Raw genomic sequence first — 20,589 nt, 5'->3', positions numbered from 1 at the left:
TTGTCTCCATGGTTACCAATGGCGTACCTTTTCCATAATGAGATATTTGATATCTTTCTAATCATATTTGCTCATTAAGCACATGAACATTAACCTTCTTACCTTGTAAAAAGTGTTCATTGCTAATTGCACCGAGGGCTGACAGTTATTATGATTGATGGCTGCAATCCATCTCCGATGCATCTTTCCTCATTAAATGTTATAAAATAAAATTATAAGTTTTGTTCAGCCAACCGCGCAGCACCCTATGGCTATTTTTAAAGTGAAATAAACTAAATAGAAGTGATATTAGGTTACAAATGTCTGTTTTTAGACTGGTTTTATTCAAAAGAACGCACTGGTTGTTTTGACGTCTGTCATGGCAGAGTGGGCGGCGTTTTGAAGAGCGTGACGTCACGTGCAAAGGGTCAATAACAAGATGAACCAACTTACTGCTTTCTTGATCTGGAGGCTCAATGTTGTAGCCGTAGCCAATGAGTGTGCGGACAGCGTTATTAACGCTGTCTCGGTTGGTTTTCTTAGTTCTCTCGTCCAGCAGGTTGTATGGTACCAAACGAGGGTTTCGCTTATTCACGATATCCTACAGGTTGTAGTGTAGGAATTTCATTGTGAAACTCTTGGTCTTGGAGTGTTTGAACATTGGAGCTAAAAGATTGGAAACAGTTTCACCTGCACGATGCTGTAGGTCCATCCTTGGCGTACCCGGTCCCTCGCCCAAACATTATGGCCATTTTCTGCCAACTTCTCCACAAGCTGATTCTGGTTCGGTGTGAGTTTGACGTGGTTGAGGTCGAGAGGTGCGGGTTTGTAGCCGTTGGTCATCACGTAGCTAATGGACAGAGAAACTCATGTTCAGGCCAACAGAACAGATTATCCAACAGTTTATACGCAAACAGACAGTGGAGGGCACCACTAGCTAAAATGCTAGCTCCGCTAACCCTAAAGCACTAATTATAAGCATTAGTTCTGCTAAGACTAAAGCGTTATACCAACATAGTATTAAGCAGTTGCTAATGCTAAAGCTGAGCTCCTTTAAATTGAGGCTAAAGCCCCACATGTTTACAGTTGCTTTTTAACTATAATAAATGGAAAAAATTTAATCTTTGTTACTGGTTTCTTAATTACTGACTGTATCTTGTTTTCTTTCTGTGTTTTTATGACATAAAGCGCTATAAACTGCCTCATTACTGAAATGCGCTATACAGATATACTTGATTGATTGATTAAAATGCTAAATTCAACTGTGTTGATATCAACCATCTGTCAATGGCACAACATGTGGTATAACATCGGACACGGCTCTACACAGGGTCAAATCTGTTACTTTCTTTGGAACAGACCTTTCACTCATGCTTTCAGTTTTAAAGTTGTTGAGTATTGCTAACTCTGCTGCTAACTTTGGCTAAGTGACCATGATAGGGCTTTGGTTGGGAAGTTTACAAAACAGTACTTTTGAATTAACCCTGAAAACATAATTTAGAGGAAGCTAAGTGTGCTAAGTATTTTCAAAGTTAGCAAAAATGCTAAACAAAAAACTAGCTAAGTTATTAGCGCGTTAAAGGATTAGCAGGATTGTGCCCACCACTGCTAACAGAGATATGGATTTGATTCTGTACGTCTTGGGAAGCTTGATCTTCTTGAGGTTTTCTTCTGCTTTCTCATCCCCCATGCCAACATGGCAACCCAAGGCCAGTAGAGTCCTGTGGGAAAACATGAATTCAGAGGAATTATGGGGTACATAATTCCTGACTTGGACACAACCTGATCAGCAAACGTCAAACTCACTTGAGAGTCTCCCCTGACATCTGCAGGTTGTAGTTCTTCTCTGGTTCGGGAAGACTTTGGAAATCCACCAAACAAGGATGGAGTTTCTTGTTGTCATCCCTGAACTGTGGAGAAACACAAAATTATGGCACAAAGGTAGAAAACTACAGTTGGAAAGAATTCATGGATCGTTTTATATGAATCTTGACTCACAAATCAGGGCTTTTATAGTGGTTTCATATTAAGCCAGATAAACAAAATATAACCTGACATGTTATTAACTGGATGTACATGTCAGTGTTTCAGGAATTATTTAAATACTTAAAGGTGAGTGTTTAGTCCACTTTAATCAAACTGTAGTTGGTTTGTCTAGAAAGTCCAGTTCGCTTGGGGAGGTGTGGATGCTAATCAAACTGATTCAGAACAAAAAGCAAACTCTGGTCCAGCTACAAACCTCGGCCTCAGTTCGGTTGAAGTGAACTCTAGTTTGGTTCGAATGCATATGAACACCAAGCAGACCGCAGTCTGCTCCAAAACCAGGAAGTGAACTACATTCTGGGTAAATACAACCAAAACAAACAAGCTAGTCTAGCACTAGCTGGAGAAATGCCTCATAGTATTTTACCAAAGACAAAAGAGAAATCCTACAAATGCTAAAATCTGATGCAACTAAATTTGTCTTTACATTTTGTGCTGAGTGTCTTCTTCAGAGTTTTCTGTCTTGTTTCCTTCAGTGGTTCTTGGTACAGCGCCCCCACAGGCGAGGAGGGAAACAGGTTTTTCAAAGAGTTTGGTTTGTTTGACTCAATGCGATGAGAAAGATAACTGCAGCAGCTACAAATGTAACAAATGTTGCAACTTTGTATTCCCTCACTTCTGGACTATCAGAAGTGAAAACATCCTTAGATACATCTTAAATGGAGAACGCTCCAATAGCAGCAAGCAGACTACAGCTCAGAGCACTCTGGATAAATACAACAAAAACAAACGCGCTAGTTTAGCGCTAGTGGGAGAAATGTGTCGTGGTCTTTTACTGAAGACAAAAGAGAAATCCTTCAACCAATAAAATCTGACACAAGTTAATTTTGTTTACATTTTATGAAAAAGAAAGTTGTGCTCAGTGTCTTTTTGATGCAGCGCCCCCACAGGCGAGGAGGGGAACAGGTTTTTCAGTTAGTTTGAATCGTTTGACACATTGCAGAGAGAAAGAGGACTACACCAGCCGAAAATGTAACAAATGTTACAACTTCGGTCCATATTGGACCGAATCTACCGGACTATCAGGTGTGAGAACACTCTTACAGTGGCTGAGATTGTACTTACGCTGCCGTAGGTCCAGCCCTGCTCAATGCGAGTCACCGCCCAAAGTTCGTGGATGTTCTCTGCCAGCTTCTCTCTGATACGCTCCAGATGTGGTGGCAACACAATCTAAGCAGGAAATATGAAACTAGCAATCAGGCAACAGAAAACTGGTAAATGATGCTGTGTCCTGGCCAAACAGTGGTACCTGCACCGTGTCCACTGGGCAGGGGGTGAATGAGGTGTGGGTGAGGGACAGCGTGGGACCCAGAAGGTTGCGCACACCGTCAAAGTCGTGCTTGTACTCCTTGATGGGTTCGATGCGCATCCTCTCTCTGGGCAGCAGGGCCTCGTAACACGGCGCGTAGCCTGGCGGCGGCATGAACTTAAAGTCCCCATGTCGACCGCCGAGGAGGAACCGAACTCTGAGGTCACACAAACAGAAGAAGGCCTCGTCTTTTTTAAACTGAGACATTAATAAAGACTCTTCTAGCTTGTTTAAAAGGGACAAAAAACTACCAGCAATGATTCAAAACTAACATTTCTAATTACTGTGACCTTAAAGTAAAAGTGTAAAACATTACTAACAAATGTTGATGTGAATTTATCAGTATCTTTTCTGAAAATTTTTATTTTTCTGCATCAATCTCCAACCTCAAGTTGGAAAATCAAATTTGCTCCATTTTTGTATTGTGAATGCGGGCCACATAAAATCACCCAGAAAGGCCACACATGGCCCCCGAACCGCACTTTGGACACCACTCTGTATCGCATAAAAGTCCAGTGAAATACAATGAAGTTTCAGGGTTTTCCTCGGTGTATTAAAAGCCTGGCAGGCTACCAGGCTAAGCATTGTTTATTTATTTTAGTTTCTTTGTAGTTTCTGCTTTTGTTTAGGTATTAATCTTCCAGTCTTCGAATAAAACATAATTATCAAGTTATATTTTCAAATTTCCTGTCAACTTTAAACACTTTTTAACTCGAAAAACATGTCAGTTAATGACAGAAAATGTAAAGAACCTCTGCAGTTTTCTATGTAAATTCCAGTGAAGGAGAAAAATTGGATTAAATGAAACATTTTCACTGCATTGACTCAAGATTTCCCCATTAAACAGTGAATTAGTTAGAGAAAAGACATGTAATTTAACTCAAACAAACATCAGAGGATCATAAATCATTGATGATCTGAACTGACTTGACTCCAGCGGAGAAGCTGATGACCGGGAAGAAGAGACCGTCCACGTTGAAGTTCTCGAACATGCCCTGGACCGGATGGCCGTTGATGCGGAACGAGATACTGGGCACGCTCAGGTCCAGGCAGCAGCTGACGACGTCATCCGCCGCAAGAGTGTGAGCGCTGGGCGACGCCACCTGGCGGGCCACCGTACCTGGACGACACAGCAAAGGGTCAACGACACCTGCAGCAGCACCGGCGTTTATGAGTAAGTCACACCTGAGATAGTGATCAATGGTGATGTTTCTGTTTTTGTCATTCTTAAAATGAGTTTTTATGTTAATAACTGGACAGTTTTTAATTGTTTTTATTCCCGTAACTCTTAACGTTAAATAATGTTATTTTCAGAGTCGGGTAGTAACCAGTTACACTTACTGAATTACATTGAGTAACTTTTTTGAAAAAAAAAAGAAGTATTTTTAGGAGTAATTTTACCACAATGTACTTTGAGTAATTTTTTTATTATTATTTTTTTTTTCTATTTGTTTTTTATCGCCTCGCAAGCGGTCTTTTTGTGGGCTCTAGTGTCTCTTTTTTCAAAGTAGGCTGACAGGAAAGTCGGAAGGAGAGGGGGGAAGACATGCGGTAAACGTCGTCGGGTCCGGGAGTCGAACCCGCGACGGCCGCGTCGAGGCCACGTTTCCTCTGAATGTGGGTCGCGCTAACCCCTCCGCCATCACGGCACGCCCTTGAGTAATTTTATTATCAAGTATTGCTACTCTTGAGTAAAATTTCTGGATCTTCTACCCAGAAATTTTAATGAATGGAAAAACAAACATGTTTTAACCAAAAGTTCACCAGAAACTGACACTCACCTGCAATTTTTGTTAAAGTTTTAGAAGTTTTATATCGAAAGAAACTGAATTAGAAAATATTTATTTTGCCTAATTTTGCTATTTTTTGTTACTTATGTGAATTATTGTCATTTTGATTCTTAAAATACCAAAATTTCCACTTAACTTTATATTTTGGTCTGTCTGATGATGTAATTTTTAAATATTAAAATGATTGATAATTTGTTTGTAAATCAGTTTGCTATTTGTTTAGTTTTTCATTTGCTTAGGCCAGTTAGTTCTGTTCAGATAGTACGTGATTTATTTAAAAATTACTTATTATTATTGTTATTATGACCAGTATTTGCTTGTCATTTAAGTTTTTGAATATTAATTTGTTATTTGTCATTTATAGGCCAGATAAATTGTCCCAGAAGTTGTTGTGATAAATGATAATATTATTGTTTTGAGACAAAATTCTCAAATATCAATAAACTTTAAATTCTAATGAACGTTTAATGGAACTGAAAAAGATTTTAAATATCCAGAATAAACAAATGAAACAAATAAAATGAATTATGAAGGGTCTGTAAACAAAATTGCCCAAAATTGCCCAAAAAACTTGCTAGTTGAGACCAAACCACCAGACTGAAGGCTTTGTTCGTCCAGTTTTTTGTAGAAAAAGAAAAATAATCATGTAAATTAAAATTATTGGGCTCATTTTAATTTATCATGCGATTAATTGATTTATTGCTTATTGCAACAGGCTCTATACATGAGTTGAAATCTGTTTTGGGCAAAATTCATAATTTTTCTAAAACATCTTGTGACTTTATTTTCATAAATTAAGAATCCTTTTGAATTCATTCCGTCTGAGTAAATCCCTGACATTGTAATAAACAAAACAGGTAAAACAAATAAATAAACACCCTACCTGACCATAAATGCAGCCCATCGTAGCCGTAGGAGTAGAGGTCGTCTCCGACACCGTTTCCCCCCCAGGCTTCGCCTCCTCCAGGGTAGGGGCTGTAGCCCTCGGTCATGGCCCAGCCCACGCGCAGGTGTGTGGCCTGCGCCGTCACAAACGACTCCACGTAGTCCACAATCATCTCATAGTACCACTTCTTGTACTGCGTGGAGCCCTCACAGGTACCCAGGAAGATGTTTGGCCTCACGCTGAGACAGAAGCAACATTCACAGTTACTTAAGCTAGCATCTCTTTGAATTTTAGCTGATATTTTCCGGAGCTTTTCCAGACACATTTTTAATTTGATTTAAGCCTAAAATCACAGCTAACTCAACAGGTGAATCCTGTCAACACATATCAAAACCAGTGGTGGGCAAACGTCCTCTGATGCGATAATGGCCGATCTAATTTTTTTGTTTAGCGATTTTCCTAACTTTGAAAACAGTTAGCGAACTAGCTTCACCTACATTTTTCCAGGCAAATTTTAATGTGCTAATACCTATGTTAATTTTTAACTTAGCACTTTTGCTAATTTTAAAAATGTTTAACACACTTAGATTCTCCTAAATGTATTTTTCTGAGTAAATTTCAATGTGTTAATATCAAAGCTTAATTTTAGCTTAACGTTTTTGCTAACTTTGAAAAGGTTTAGAGAACTAGCTTAACCTTCATTTGTCCAGGCAAATTCTAATGTGCTAATAGTTAAGCTAATTATTAGCTTAGCACTTTTGCTAGTTTTGAAAATATTTCACACACATAGCATGCCATAAATAAATTTTTCCAGGTAAATTCTAATGCACTAATTTTTAGTTTAGCTATTGCCTAGCTTTGAAAACATTCACCACATTTAGCTTCTATTAAATAAATTTTTACGCATCAATTCTTGACCGCTAATTTACTTGGGTCTTTAGTAAAGTTCCAGATCAATAAAGTTAAAAATCAGCGTTAAAGTTTTGGTTATTATGTTATTAAAAATCCTTCAGGAAGTCAAATGTTTATATTCATGCTCTTATTTTATGTTAACATTTCTTGTTCTCATGTTCTCTTTTTACCCCCAATAACTTTATTTCAAACAAGAAACATACAGGAACAAAATAAAACATGGTTAGTAGAGAACAAGATATAAACATCAATACAATACCTAAGGGCGTTATAGAACGAGAAAGTTATAATGTCAAAATTAAAATGGTGCTGTAGAGTTGTAGTCTTTGAAGTTTGAATTGAAGTGAGCTCTTTAGCATTAGCTCCTGCTAAATACTATGTTGGTGTAGCGCTGCATGTTAGCATTCGCGGCACTAATGATTAGTGCTTTAGGGTTAGCGCTGCTAGCCTTTTAGGTAACTGTTCCAGCCACTATCTGAAGCAAATTAGCACAAAAACATGTTTTTAAAAGGATTTGAGCCTCTTTACTACCATCAGCTGTGGGAAAGACACAATGTGATCACATTTCTGAGTGCTTCAGAGGCTTAATAAAAAATAAATGACAAAATAAATTAGCATTAGCATAAGACGCCATTTTCAGACCTGGTGGCGTAGTTGACAATGTTAGTTTGCAGCAGGAGGTCTCGACCTGGCAGCAGGTTTTCTGTGATGAGGTTCTGGTTGGACCTCACAGCAACACCGTTACACACACACAGAGAGCGCAGGACATCCAGAACCTAAAGGAACAAATAGGTTAGAACACGTTAGAGCCACCTCCCAAGTTTTTAAGATCAAAAACAGAATTTAAAGCATGATTATATTCCACAGGCCAAATGCGGACCTTGTGGTTCCTTCCATGCTTGTCAAGCAGAGAAATGATGGACTTAATGTGGTTCTCCTGGATGATGTTCAGAACTTCTGGACTTTCAATCAGGACGCAGTACAGCACCTCCAGGATTCCTGAATGCAAACAATGGAGGATTTTAACATTCCTGTGAGGATCTTCCAAAAAAACTATACAAAAGAAGCCAGAAAATGTACAAAGAAAATATCAGGAAGAAAACTAAATGTAGTTTAACACATTAATTTTGATCATTTATTATATTCATTTTAATTAATCTTGGACATAGGAAGTTCTGGCTGGAACCTTATTTGCAGGTTTCTGGTACAACCGTAAATCTGACGCACAACATCCGCAAACATCAGTAATAGATGACAAAACTGCTTCTCTTGGCTCACTGGGGGTAAATTTTTGCTTGTAAAAACAATCTGATGGGACGCTGGAAAATACTATTGTTGTGTTAAAGTTGTGCTAAATGGAGTTAGCCTGTCAAGCCTAAAATAGCATCTCAATGCTAAAGTTGCTTTAGCTAACACAGATGTCCCTAATGCTAATGTTAGCATCCACAATTGGCATTTCTGAAGAAGTTCTTGAAACACTGGAAAGCTGAATAATATTTAAATAATTAAAAACATTAAATAAGTTGTTTTTGAGCTCATATGTCTATTTATTCAGTAATTTAGCAGCAAAAAAGGTTTTTGAATTAAAAATGTTGCTTATTTTTTGCAATTAATTGAGATTTATTGAATACAGGCCCTGCAGTTAACTTGATTAAATATTTTTAAATTCCTACCACTAACAAACATTAATGAATCTTTCCAGTAGCTTACCGGAGGAAGCCTCCAGACGATCCAGTTTGCTGACCAGCCAGTCCAGATTGTCACAGAACAACGCACAATTCGAACGATTCCCTCTGATAAGAGAAGCTGTGAGGTGGAAAAACAAAGAGTAATACTGATCATTTGTCTAACAGAGGTATTACTCTGTGTGAATTTCCAGAGTTTGAGGTTTCTTTCTTCACCCAGCAGTTCATAAAGGAGGTTGACGATCTCCTTCCAGGACTCGGCCGCCTCTTCGCCGGCAAATTCAGAAAAGTGAGCAGCGGTGTTGTAGACATTCAGCCGGTCGATGCACTCTAACACTATGGTGATCATTCCCTAGAGTAAGAAAAAAAGTGATGTTTTTGTTGGGGATGTTTAGAAAAGAAAATATTGAGATAATTCAGAAGAGTCTGAAAATTTAAATTTGTTTAGTTCTGCAATATTTTGCCTAAATGCGTCCCTGCGGTGCCTTCCTTCTGTCGAATTTTCCTACTGTTCACAGCGGCACACTAGTAGGTTTTTTGAAAGAATGGAACTGCAATGGTCTGAAAAGTTGACAAATATGGTGACAAAGTGGATTTAATGGGGGCCTATTATGAAAAATCCACTTTTTTCACATTTTTGTACTTCTATTTGGGTCACCACTGCTTCTAAAAACAGCTGAAGTACTTAAAAAATGTAAATAAAACACCAGGTCGTTTTCTGGCAATAAGTTAATGTGTTTGGTATTTCGAAAATGAGCTGTTTCAAAAATCTCTTTATTAATAAGTTGCAACCATGAAGCACTGCCCCGTTACCTAGCAACCCCACTTGAGCCCATTCTCGTTACCTAGCAACCAAAGCAGAACTCTAGAAAGCTGGCTGAAAAGTTACTTTTCTGTCATCTTTATCTTATTTCAAATGTACTAAGTTATTTTCACTAGAAGCTTTATCAGAAATACTTGATAAGATTTTGTGATTTGGCAGTGTAAGAATGAAAAAATTTAATGAACATGTTTCGTACAGTCCGTAGCCCCAACCTAACTGACCTGTTGGCCACGCCCCTCAGTGTCTCTTGGCTCTGCCCACTTTGTAGTAATCTTTCTATATTTGCCAGGGGGTGGGGCTTTGCTTTCACACTGGGGTTAGTTGCCCTTTAAATGCGGTTCGGCTCCTACCTCCTCTTGGAAGAGGTTTTGCCGGTTGCGTAGCGAGCGCAGCTTGGTCTGCTTCTCCTCGTGCTCCAGTTCCTCCTCCGGTGGCCGGAAGTAGAAGATGAGATCCTGGAGGGAGAGGATGACTCCCTCCAGGGGAAGCGACACCGACCCTGGAGACTTGTTCTTCCCACTCAGAGAGTCCAATCCCCTGGAGGACAGCAAATAAAAGTCACATTTTACCCAAACTAAAGTCCCGTATCCTTCCAACTACAGGAATAAATTTTTATTCCACATATTTGAGTTGTAGGACTTGTGAACGTACTTGATGAACTGCCTGAAGAGTCCTGTGGTGCTGTAAATCATCCGAGCAGCCTGAGACTCCTCGGTTTGGGAGCGGGACACAGTTAGAGCGTCATCCATGTGGCCTTCCTGATGTAGAATGACCTGAAATCACAGACAACACAATAATTTAGCAGCTAAAATTCTACGCTTCACTTTGTTTTGAACGTCCATTTGGGTCCCAACTGCTTCTAGAAACAGTCCAAATACATGAAACAAAACCACCCAGACATTTTATGGGAATAAGTTAATAAGTAAACAAACTGTTGCCAAACCTTCTGATTACTGAGTCATAACCATGAGGCACTTCCCCGTTACCTAGCAACCCCGGCCAGCCCAACGCCGGTTACCTAGCAACACAAATGGAATTCCAGCAAATTTGTTCCGTTGGTCTAACCGCTTTATGTGCTACTGGAAAAAACACGCATTTGACAGTGTATACATGTTTTTATCTGTAATTCAGTTCACAGTTTGGAAAACGTGTTACAATCAGATTTGCAGAATCTAAATATAGTGCCATAACGCCCCTCTATTCTTAAACATTTTAAAATTTTGAGCCAGCCATCAAAACGTTGCTGGTCAGACATGCTGGACTAATTCTCACCCTTCTCTTCATGGTTCCTAGCCGAGCGGCCTTAGCGTCCAGGGCGGCGTAGGTCAGCCACAGTCCTGTGGACACGTGCTGAACGAAACACATGGACTCGCCGTACTTTATCTCAGGAATTCCCATTCCCTCAACGTCCCGTTTCTGAGACACGTCCACCTTCTCCTGCTCAGGGACAGAAACTAACAATCAGAGTGGCCGGAGAGAAAACGACGGGGTGTGAAAGACGTCCAAAAAAACCCCCAACTAAACCCGACCTTTGAGATACGAAAGCAGAATGCAGACATTTTGGTGTTTGACTTCTCCGGGTCCACCACCATCAGGACCTTGTCGTCATCCAGACAGAGGTACCGACCCGTGGTGATGTGACGAATACGGAAGGACACGCCCCATTTCATGTGGCTGCCGCTCCAACTGCAGACAGCAAACAGAAACTAGAACTTAACAATGTCAACAACAACACGCTGAAAGGCCTGATCGAATAAATTCAGGAAGCGCTGACGTTGGTGCTTGAAAAATAATTTAAAAGATAGTACAACGGTGCAGTAATGTCAAAATTATAATCCCAAGATGATCTTTAACAAGGTTAAAAACATTTTTTTAAGTGTCTTCTACTGTGATGAAATCGATACAAACAGAAATACCAAGTATTTTTGGTTTAGTTTCTAGTGAAAATATCTTAGTTCACTTAAAATAAGAAAGAAGAACTTACTAGTAAAATTTCAGCACGAAATAGGACCTTGTTTTAATTGAATAATTCTTCAATGTTAATGAATAAGTTCTAGTTAAAAATAAATCAATTCACTTATAACAAACATTTTTCCATTAAATAATCTACCAATAGAATTTGAACTTTTTCAATATATTAAGGAATTAATATTGACAGAATATATTGTGTGATTTTGTATATGTTTGTATAAATATAAATATTTATATATAACATAAATATAAATGCAAACAAATTTTGGCCAACAACTATCTAATATACATACAAAATACATACATAATATATATTCAACATATATGTATTTTGGATATATTTATACAAAATATATCATTTATACTGATTTGTAAAATCAGTATAAATGATATATTTTTTATTCTAGTGTCTGTTCATAAAGTTAAAAAAGTTGTTTTGAAGTCACACATTTATTTAGCCAAATCCCCCCCAAAAAGAAAATCCCAAGAAAATTGTTTGTGATATTGTTATAAAGGTATTTAAATAAAATATATTGTGATATAAATTTTTTTGCCCACCACTAATGTACCCTTGTCACATATAAGCAGGATGCATCACCAGGTCACACCGTCTCCACGTTTCACGTAAACTTAAGCAACCAATCATTGCAGAGATGCGATTCTCATGACGTCACCTGATTCTGAGCGGCTCCAGCCTCCACAGGGACCGAGCCTGACTGCACACTGCACCGCCTTCGTAGTGAGCCGTCCTGCAGCAGAGCGACCGCAGAAACGTTACACGCCGGGAGCGTCGCACTTTACAACACCTCCAGGTTTCATTTCTGCTCACCTGCGTTTCTCCTCTCCTTCCTCTGGCGTAGGGATGGCCAGACACTCGTCCATGTGGCCGTGGAACAGCCTGAGGACGTGACCCCCCGTCAGATATCCTGGAAGAACCAACAAACACCCAAAATTAGCCTGTTAGCTTTGAATCTGTTGTTCTGAAAGAGCCTAAAGAATCAGCTGACTATGAGTATGACTCAGAATATGAGCCTAACTAATAAATTTGTTGTTCAATTCATAAATCCATGGTGTTCCCTTTAACAATGTTTATTAAAGATTATTTTTTTAGTTTTATATTTATTGATTTAAGGTACAGTGATCTTTAAAAATCAGTATAAATGTGCTCTTACACATTGCTGAATATAGCAGTGTAGCCCACATATTCATGGACTTTTCTGAAGAACATAACTCCAAATTTGGAGTTATTTCTCATATAACGTATCAAAAGGTGTTTTCAAACCTCATAGTCTGGTAGACTTGGGTTGATTTGGGACCAAATGTTTAAGTTTCAAACAAACATTTGTTAAGTTTTAAACTGCTGCAGTTTGCTTTCTCACTGCACTGCGTCAAACAAACCAAACTATTTCAAAAACCTGTTCCCATCCTCGCCTGCGGGGGTGCTGCACCAAGAACCACTGACATAAAAACCTCTGAAGAAGACATTTAACACAACTTCCTTCTTCACAAAATGTAAACAAAAATGGACTAGCCTCAAATTTTAGCAGTTGTAGGACTTCACTTTTGTTTTTGGTAAAAATCTAAGACCCATTTCTCCCTCTAGCAATAGACACTTGTTTGGTTTGGTTGTATTTACCCAGAATGCCCTGCTCTATAATCCACTTCCTGCTTTTATACCGGTCTCCGGTCCCGGTTTGGCATTCACATATGGATTTGAACCACAGTTCACTTCAACTGAACTTAGATCTAGGTTTTAGAGTTCACTATTTTTGTCTGCATTAGAGCTTGACTGCGCATTTAATGGATTTTCTGCTAGTGAACTGGAATTTGATTAAATTGGACTAAACATGGCTGGTGTGAATGCGCCCTAAGATATACAGTAAAGACATATTATTAGCAGGGTTTCCCCTAGTGCATTATAAGCCTGGCGGGCCACCAGGCTTTATTTGTGGCCCCATCAGCCTAAGAGTTATTTGCTTATTTATTATACACCAGTAAAAGATAGCAAAGACGGGTTTGGTGAAAGGGTTGGAAGCACAATGGCAACATATGTGAACATATTTTTATTCACCTGAGCTCCATAATCACAGCTTGTCTTTACCGGTTTACATGCCAACAACTTCTGTGAATGACGTGACAAATCACAGATCAAGGACAAAAAACTTTAATTAGGATGAAACAATTGGATTGCAAAAAAATTATATTTATTCCAACTGTATTTTTTTTAAGTTTGTCTTGGTTAAAACTTAATAAAAACCTACAACACATAATGCAAACGTAACATTAACTCAAAGTAAATCTGTTTACTTCACTAATATTTATGTATTTTCTGTAAGAGAACTTTTAAGCATTTCAACCATAATTGAATCTTATTGGGAATTTATGTTATACTGTTGTCCATCACAAAACAGACAATTATTGTGAAGTTTAATCATTTTTTAACTCAAAAACACAGAAGACTGCATGATGATTTGCTGAGCTCTATCATCGGGTTTAGCAAGTTTTCTGGGAGAAACCCTGATTTGGTTTACATATCGGTTTTTCATGCTACATCTCATTCTGCCAGACGTGTTGGAAAAATCTGAGTGACGGTTTTTACCCTCGGCTAATTCACATCCCGAGCTAATGGGGTTCATGTTCCACAGAGTTTGCATGAAGGAGGCGTCGACCATCAGATCTCCGCTGGCGTAGGACAGATGCTGAGGACACAGAAGGAGAATCAGTTTGGTGACGCAAAAGACGGAGACTAAAAATCTCAACGAGCCTCACCAGGTATCTCTCAGACGACACGCTGACAAGAATGAGGTCATCACCCACCCTGACCTTTTCACCTTCTGACCTCTGTTTGGAGGCTGGATGAATTGTCCACCAACACGCCTCACCTGCAGAAAGAGCACGGTCCAACAGGTGATTGATGTGGGAACGTTTTGTCATAAAATATCTAGAAAAACGCCATTTATAGTAATGTGTTACCAATGGAATCTTCTTGCAAGCCCACATCGAAGGCCAGCTTGTCAGTGAGGGAGCGAGACGTAGTCAAACAGCTCAGATACTGAAAAAAAACATTAGTTAGACCGGATCTGACAGAAACTTACACTATTAATCCCTGATTTTATATCCTACTGTACAAAAAATGTGTTGTGTTTTTGCTGTCAATCAACTGTGAGATTATTAATTACAACACTGTGATTAGTGTGAATTTAGGTATGATGCTAATTAGATGCTCTAGGCACCTAAGGAATAAAACTTTTCAATCTCAGTCTGTTTATTATTTTATGAATGTTACTGATGCTTAAATAAAAGTTGAAACTGAGTCAAAATGTTTTTGACCAACCATTGTCATTATTTTTGATTTGATTATAATTTATTCAGACAGACATTTCACCAACAAAACATAATATTAATAATAAAGACTTTCATGTTTCTAAGTGTAAATACCTTACAATCAAATTTACATACTCAAATACATGTAAATACACCACTTATTCGGTGACTGTGAGTCTGAAAAGGAGTATGATGAACTTTAACTTATATAATCATAACCTCTTTCCCATTCATTAATTCATAGCATAAATAGTCTTCCTGTTTCCAGTATTATTCTGCTTTAAATACAAACTTCCTTTCCTGTTCCTAGCCCATTTTTTTGCTAAAAGAAATCAATATTAGAATCTGAATTTTAACAACTTTTCAATAATTTGTTTTCAACCCAGTGTTTCAAATATAGTAAAAATACTAACACATTTACTTTTTAATTTACTGTCCTACAAGCTTTTTATCTCCATTTCACGATATAAAAAATATTCTATTAGGGTTTGTATTTATGAAATACTTATGTAATATCTAATATATTATAATCAAAATACATGCAAGTACATTATTCCTAAAATGTACATATTGTTTATTAACACTAGTATTACTTGTTGCCATTCCTTATTTGTCTCGTGTCACTAAAAAGCTTCAAACTTGAAACTTTTCAGAATTTTTGTCACAGGTTGTGTTTTCTGCTAAATCAGTTGTAGAAGACGTTAGTCAGCCTAAATATTATTTTTAATAATCCCAGTTAATTAGCTGGGATTATTAGCAAAGTTCTACGTCTGTACACATGTAGTTCACCCTACGACCACTAGGTGGCATCAAAACACATCTAATATTATCCTTAGCACAAGAGGCAAATACGTCAACCAGCACTTGTTGTGTTCATAAACAATTTCAACTGTATTCGTACCAAAACAAGTATGTAGCTAATCAGCATCACTCATCCATAAGAATAAGATTAAAGCCTCACCATGCCTGAGTGATGGTGTCTTAGAAGAATGGCGTGACCGTACAGTAAAGTGCGATGGCCTCCCCCCTGCGACGACTGAGTAGGAAAAAGACAGAAAAGAAAACATTGGTTTATTTTTAAAACACATTCAGGTTAAAAATCCGGCTGATTATCGAGAGTCTTGACTCTTCCTGGTTCTATCTTCTCTTCAGGTTTTCTACTGGATTTACGTTCCAGGAACTGAGATAGTCATGGAAGAAGGTTGATTTTATGCATGATGAACAAACCAAATTGAGGTTTTTACTGTTGGTCTTCACCATCACACTAATAGAAAAAATAATGTAAAATATAACGAGGTAAATCCTTTTGGGAACAGAGAAAGATTTGGCATTTTCCACCAGAATTACTGCTTTAAAACAAAACTTGAGAAAACATGAGTGGAATTTCAAAGCATGCAAACATAAGACAGAACAATAACAAAGAGTTATCCTCAGTTTTTTTTCCAGAGAGGATATCAAGATGTGAAAGATGAGGTTCAAAATAAAACCGTTAAAATCAGTCACCACAAACTTACTGTACATCAAACCCATATTTCACACACTGTTTATTCTCAACATCCATCACAAACAGAACCACACAAAAAAACAATTAATGTGGCAGTTGTGAATGGATAAAGTCAAATAACGATTTAGTTTAGCCAACAGGAGGACAGGAAACCTGTGGACAGCTATAATCCGACGGGATAAAATGGGGGCAGGTATGTAAAGTGGTAGCATGATACCATTAACCCCAGTTAGCATTAGCCCTGGTTTTGTTGGGACAGGTGGTGGCGTTGTGGGTGATATCCTGAGTGCTTGTGTGTTAACAGGGGGCGCGTCCAGAGCGCCGTGGGTGTCCAGTTTCCTCTTCCTTTTCAGACGGAGGCAGGTGGGACGCGGTGGGCAGGCCAGGCTATTCCAATCCTCCTGCCCGTCATCAGGAACAACTTCATGCTGCTGTGAAGCCTGACCTGCCTGTCAATAAACACTCACACAATGTCTCAGATAAAATCCTCTAGCCAGTCTTTTTTTAATTTGTGAGAATGAACTCCTTCTGCTGTGTGAGATAATTATGCAACATGCAACTACAGATAATTAAAGGCACAGTATTATGTGTTTTCCAGGCACATAGTGCCATTCAACACAAAATCAAGTAACTATGTTAATATAAGCTGTATGTATCGAATATGACTTAAAAGAAATTTTATTTGGTAATTTAATGCCTTTTTAATTTAATTTACACATACATATAGACACATTGCAGTGTAACGTCGCCCTCCTGCTTCCTGCTGGAGGGCAAAAAGCTGCTCGCCGATTATGACTAACATTGTTTTTAGCTGTTAAGTTTTTAACATAACACTTTAAATTCTTAAATGTACACCTGATATATAAAAGAAAAAGACATGTAGTGCTTTTCCACTAATTGACAACTAGAAAAGGTCAGGAAAAAACAGCGAGGGAGAGGAAAGCAGGTCAGTTATGCTAGCTTGACTATGACAATCGTAACTAGTAGATATGCTGCAGAATTTGGTGTGTTTGATTTAGTTAGAAAAAAAAGTCAAACTATCGACCAACTCTGACAGATCATCAGTACAGGTGTTTCAATTAGCTAATCAACCACCGCTATGTTAGCTTAGCTAATAGCAGCAGTAGCTAACCTTATAAATAAACATCAAGCCTAAAAATCTAAATATTTATTTAGATATTCATATTTAAATCTGAATATTCTGTTGTTTGTGTGGGAAATGTTTGAGTGTTTTTTAGCATTGAATCCTAATACATTTGGTGGTGTTGTCAATCAGTTGCTATGGCAATGGCTCTGTGTGAAGCATAGCCGACACAAAGAGAGCGAGAAAGAAGAAGAATACAAGTGGTTTTGAGTTATTCTTCAAAGATACGTTATTTTTCTCTTTGCTGTGGCGCACTGCACTAAACTAATAATACCTACATCTCCAGGTTTGATTTAGTTCATATAATTGTTTTACTGCGGCAGCGCAGCTATTGATGGCATGTAAAAGAATCGCCTTTTACCCCTCCAGCGTCGCAATGTGCAATATACTTTCTATCATTTATTTATTACTTATTTGGCTTCTTGAAGTCCAAATTTTGTATCACAAATATGCAAATGTGAACTGGTCTGACAATAATAAAAAAATATATCCTTGAATCCTTAAAATTAGGTCTCTGTCGCTTTAAATACTCCTGTTCTTCATGAAACTCCGGCTTCAGGAAGAAAGTGAGACTCACCTCAAATCAACTTTTTTCCCCCTGCTAAATCGGTTACTTAGGGTTCTATCTTTAAAATCACTTCATGAATAAATAGAGGAAAACTGCCTGATGGCATTATAAACAAATAACAACAACGCTGCAAACTGAGAGGCTGGGGAAACATCTGCATGAAATGAAAATGGCGGATACACTGAGACACACTGGGCTGCAAGTATTAGATAACATCAATACTTTACATAGCATCAATGAACACTAGAGCAGAGTAAAAGTACTCAGTTAAACAGGAAAAAAACACCAACTGTGTGCATGACAGGGAAACATAAATTAATCAGTATGTACAACATTATTTCAACCAACAGGACAGGAACGAGGACAAGTGTCGAGCCATTTGGGACACACAGGAAGTAAAACATGTTAACAGACATACCCATTTGTCCAAATCGACTGCCTGTTTGGCAGGAAGCAAAAATGGGAAGGGGAGGGAAGGAGCAGTCAGAGAGCAGGTAAAAAGAAGTGGCACAAAATAATAATAAAAATAATATATATATATATATATAAACTCAATAATCAGGATTTATAGATGTCTTACAGTGAACAAGCAGCATGTTAAATTAATTCCCAAATAAAGTAAAACAGGAACAGAAAGTTGGGGGTCGATAATTATTGAGATGCAAATGGAAGAATTTTAAAAATATTTAGAGATTCACTAATAATGTTTTCATTACAAATATGCAGAAATCATTGTCTAAATTCTACTAATGTCAAAAAAAAAATCACTATTACAGTTACTTACTTTTAACCCAGAAAAGGAATTAAAACAAACTTGGAATCCAGAGACTCTAGTTTATTAGTCTCTCTTTAGCTTATATTTTAAAAACGGTAGAAAAAGTTTTCACTATTTAGATGCAGAGATGCCTAATGCAACCAAAAAAAGGAATTAGAACAAACTTAGAATCCAGAAAAAAATCTTCCAGAACAGGAACATTTAGCTTTTATTATTACTTAGAAACTGTGGAGAACTCATTACTTTTACAAATTTAGAGAACACTTAGAAAGTCCAGAGAATAATTATACTTATCTAGCATCCCAGAAGTCCAGGGGATACTTACTTACTTACACTTATTTAGCAACACAGAACAGGGATTAGAACTTGGAACCCAGAAAAACAACTTTTTAGACTCCTAATCGTCCAAACCAGAACAGGGATTAGACCAGAAGATACTTACTGATACTTATCTACCAACCCTGAACAGGATTATATAATTTATTTACTTTGGATCAACATTATTAGATTTTTCTTCTTTTGCTCTTTCCTTTAGTTTATTTTGTTTGTATTTCCTTTTAATTCCTGTAAAGCTCTTTGTATTGCCTTGTTGCTGAAAATGTGCTATATAAATAAAATTACTTTTACCTTTACTCCATTACATTTACTTGAGTAACTTCTTTAAAAAAAATTAAGAGTATTTTTACTATGCTGTACCTTCTGCTTTTACTTGAGTCATTTTATTATGAAGTATTTCTGCTCTTATTTGAGTAAAATCTCTGGATTTTCTCCCCACTGAATGAAAAACAAACATGTTTTAACCAGAAATTCACCAGAAACAGACACACACCTGCCGTTTCTGTTAAAGTTTCTGAAGTTTTTTATTGAAAGAAACTGATTTGGAAACATTTTCTTTTGCCTGATTTTGACATTCTTTGTTACTTCTATGAATTATTGTCATTTTGGTCCTTAAAATACAAAAATTTCCACTCAACTTTATATTCTGCTTTGTCTGATATTGTAATTTCTAAATATTAAATTATTAATAATTTTATCAGTTACTCAGTACTTTTTACCAAATACTTTTTTCCTCTTAGTTGAGTAATTTCTTGAACAGCTACTTTATACCTTTACTTGAGTAAAAATATATTGAAGAAGTGATACTATTACATGGGAAGAATTTTTGGCAACTCAAAAGTAACTTTTTTATAAACGTTACATCCTGCAGCTGTTAGATTAGGATTCAGCTCACCTCGGTCATCTCCACTGTGTTGGCCAGCATCTCCACCAGCGCTCGGACCGAGAGCGACTGCTCCAGGATGAACGTGCAGATGGCCAGGTCCGGGGGAACATTCTGCAGAGGAAGAACCACAGGTGAACCACAGGTGACCAGGAAGAGGTTAAGAGCAGCAGCAGAGTGCAGGAAGTTACCTGAGCGTTGGACGTGGTTTCCAGGAAGCAGAGTCGGTTCCCGAAGCCCTCGCAGGAGAGACAGAGTTTGATCTGCTGCTCCTTCAGAACGGAGGCGGTGCACTGCAGAACCACCTGGTCATCCTGCACAAAAACACCTTTATTTAGTGCCTTTCTTCGCTCTATTTCAGGGGAGTCAAACTTAAGGCCAGGGGGCCAAATCTGGCCCAGTAAAGCTTTTTATTTGGTCCTCTGGACCAGGGATTTCCAAAGAACATTAACCCCATTTGCAAACCTTCAGACAATGATACCAAATAAGTAAAGAAACATCAACTTCTAGTTTTTTTATTCACTATTCAATAATTATTACCTTAAGTTAGCATAAATGCTAACTCTGATTTTATCAGATGATATATTACGACTTTATCACCAGATAATAAAATTATTCAACATAATCCCCTCCTTTGATAATAAGAAAATATGTAAT

The 20,589-nt window shown here is 37.8% G+C and overlaps 1 protein-coding gene across 9 annotated transcripts in view; it reads right to left on the bottom strand.

Annotated features, from left to right (window-relative positions):
* ryr1b (ryanodine receptor 1b (skeletal)) overlaps positions 1-20,589 on the bottom strand; it is a 125,667-nt gene that overhangs the window by 78,802 nt on the left and 26,276 nt on the right. For 5 of the 9 annotated variants that reach the window (XM_028044530.1, XM_028044532.1, XM_028044535.1 and 2 more), the window contains exons 2-25: positions 20,124-20,246; positions 19,945-20,046; positions 15,684-15,758; positions 14,372-14,450; positions 14,168-14,280; positions 13,998-14,097; positions 12,228-12,324; positions 12,073-12,147; positions 10,957-11,113; positions 10,700-10,864; positions 10,079-10,200; positions 9,778-9,964; positions 8,821-8,956; positions 8,630-8,725; positions 7,800-7,918; positions 7,562-7,695; positions 6,005-6,246; positions 4,259-4,451; positions 3,272-3,488; positions 3,088-3,192; positions 1,786-1,889; positions 1,617-1,700; positions 670-829; positions 433-580 (exon numbers count right to left, since the gene is read on the bottom strand). In XM_028044530.1, coding sequence (XP_027900331.1) covers positions 433-580; positions 670-829; positions 1,617-1,700; positions 1,786-1,889; positions 3,088-3,192; positions 3,272-3,488; positions 4,259-4,451; positions 6,005-6,246; positions 7,562-7,695; positions 7,800-7,918; positions 8,630-8,725; positions 8,821-8,956; positions 9,778-9,964; positions 10,079-10,200; positions 10,700-10,864; positions 10,957-11,113; positions 12,073-12,147; positions 12,228-12,324; positions 13,998-14,097; positions 14,168-14,280; positions 14,372-14,450; positions 15,684-15,758; positions 19,945-20,046; positions 20,124-20,246 — 3,133 coding nt within the window. Of the gene's footprint in view, positions 1-432; positions 581-669; positions 830-1,616; positions 1,701-1,785; positions 1,890-3,087; positions 3,193-3,271; positions 3,489-4,258; positions 4,452-6,004; positions 6,247-7,561; positions 7,696-7,799; positions 7,919-8,629; positions 8,726-8,820; positions 8,957-9,777; positions 9,965-10,078; positions 10,201-10,699; positions 10,865-10,956; positions 11,114-12,072; positions 12,148-12,227; positions 12,325-13,997; positions 14,098-14,167; positions 14,281-14,371; positions 14,451-15,683; positions 15,759-18,356; positions 18,378-19,944; positions 20,047-20,123; positions 20,247-20,589 lie in introns of all 9 variants that reach the window. The other 4 variants (XM_028044534.1, XM_028044529.1, XM_028044531.1 and 1 more) reach the window with 1 other exon arrangement.

The sequence above is a fragment of the Xiphophorus couchianus genome, chromosome 18 (genome assembly GCF_001444195.1).
Source record: "Xiphophorus couchianus chromosome 18, X_couchianus-1.0, whole genome shotgun sequence".
Taxonomy (NCBI): Eukaryota; Metazoa; Chordata; class Actinopteri; order Cyprinodontiformes; family Poeciliidae; genus Xiphophorus; species Xiphophorus couchianus.
The sequence above is the reverse complement of the archived record's forward strand: the minus strand, read 5'-3'. Positions and strand labels throughout refer to the sequence as shown.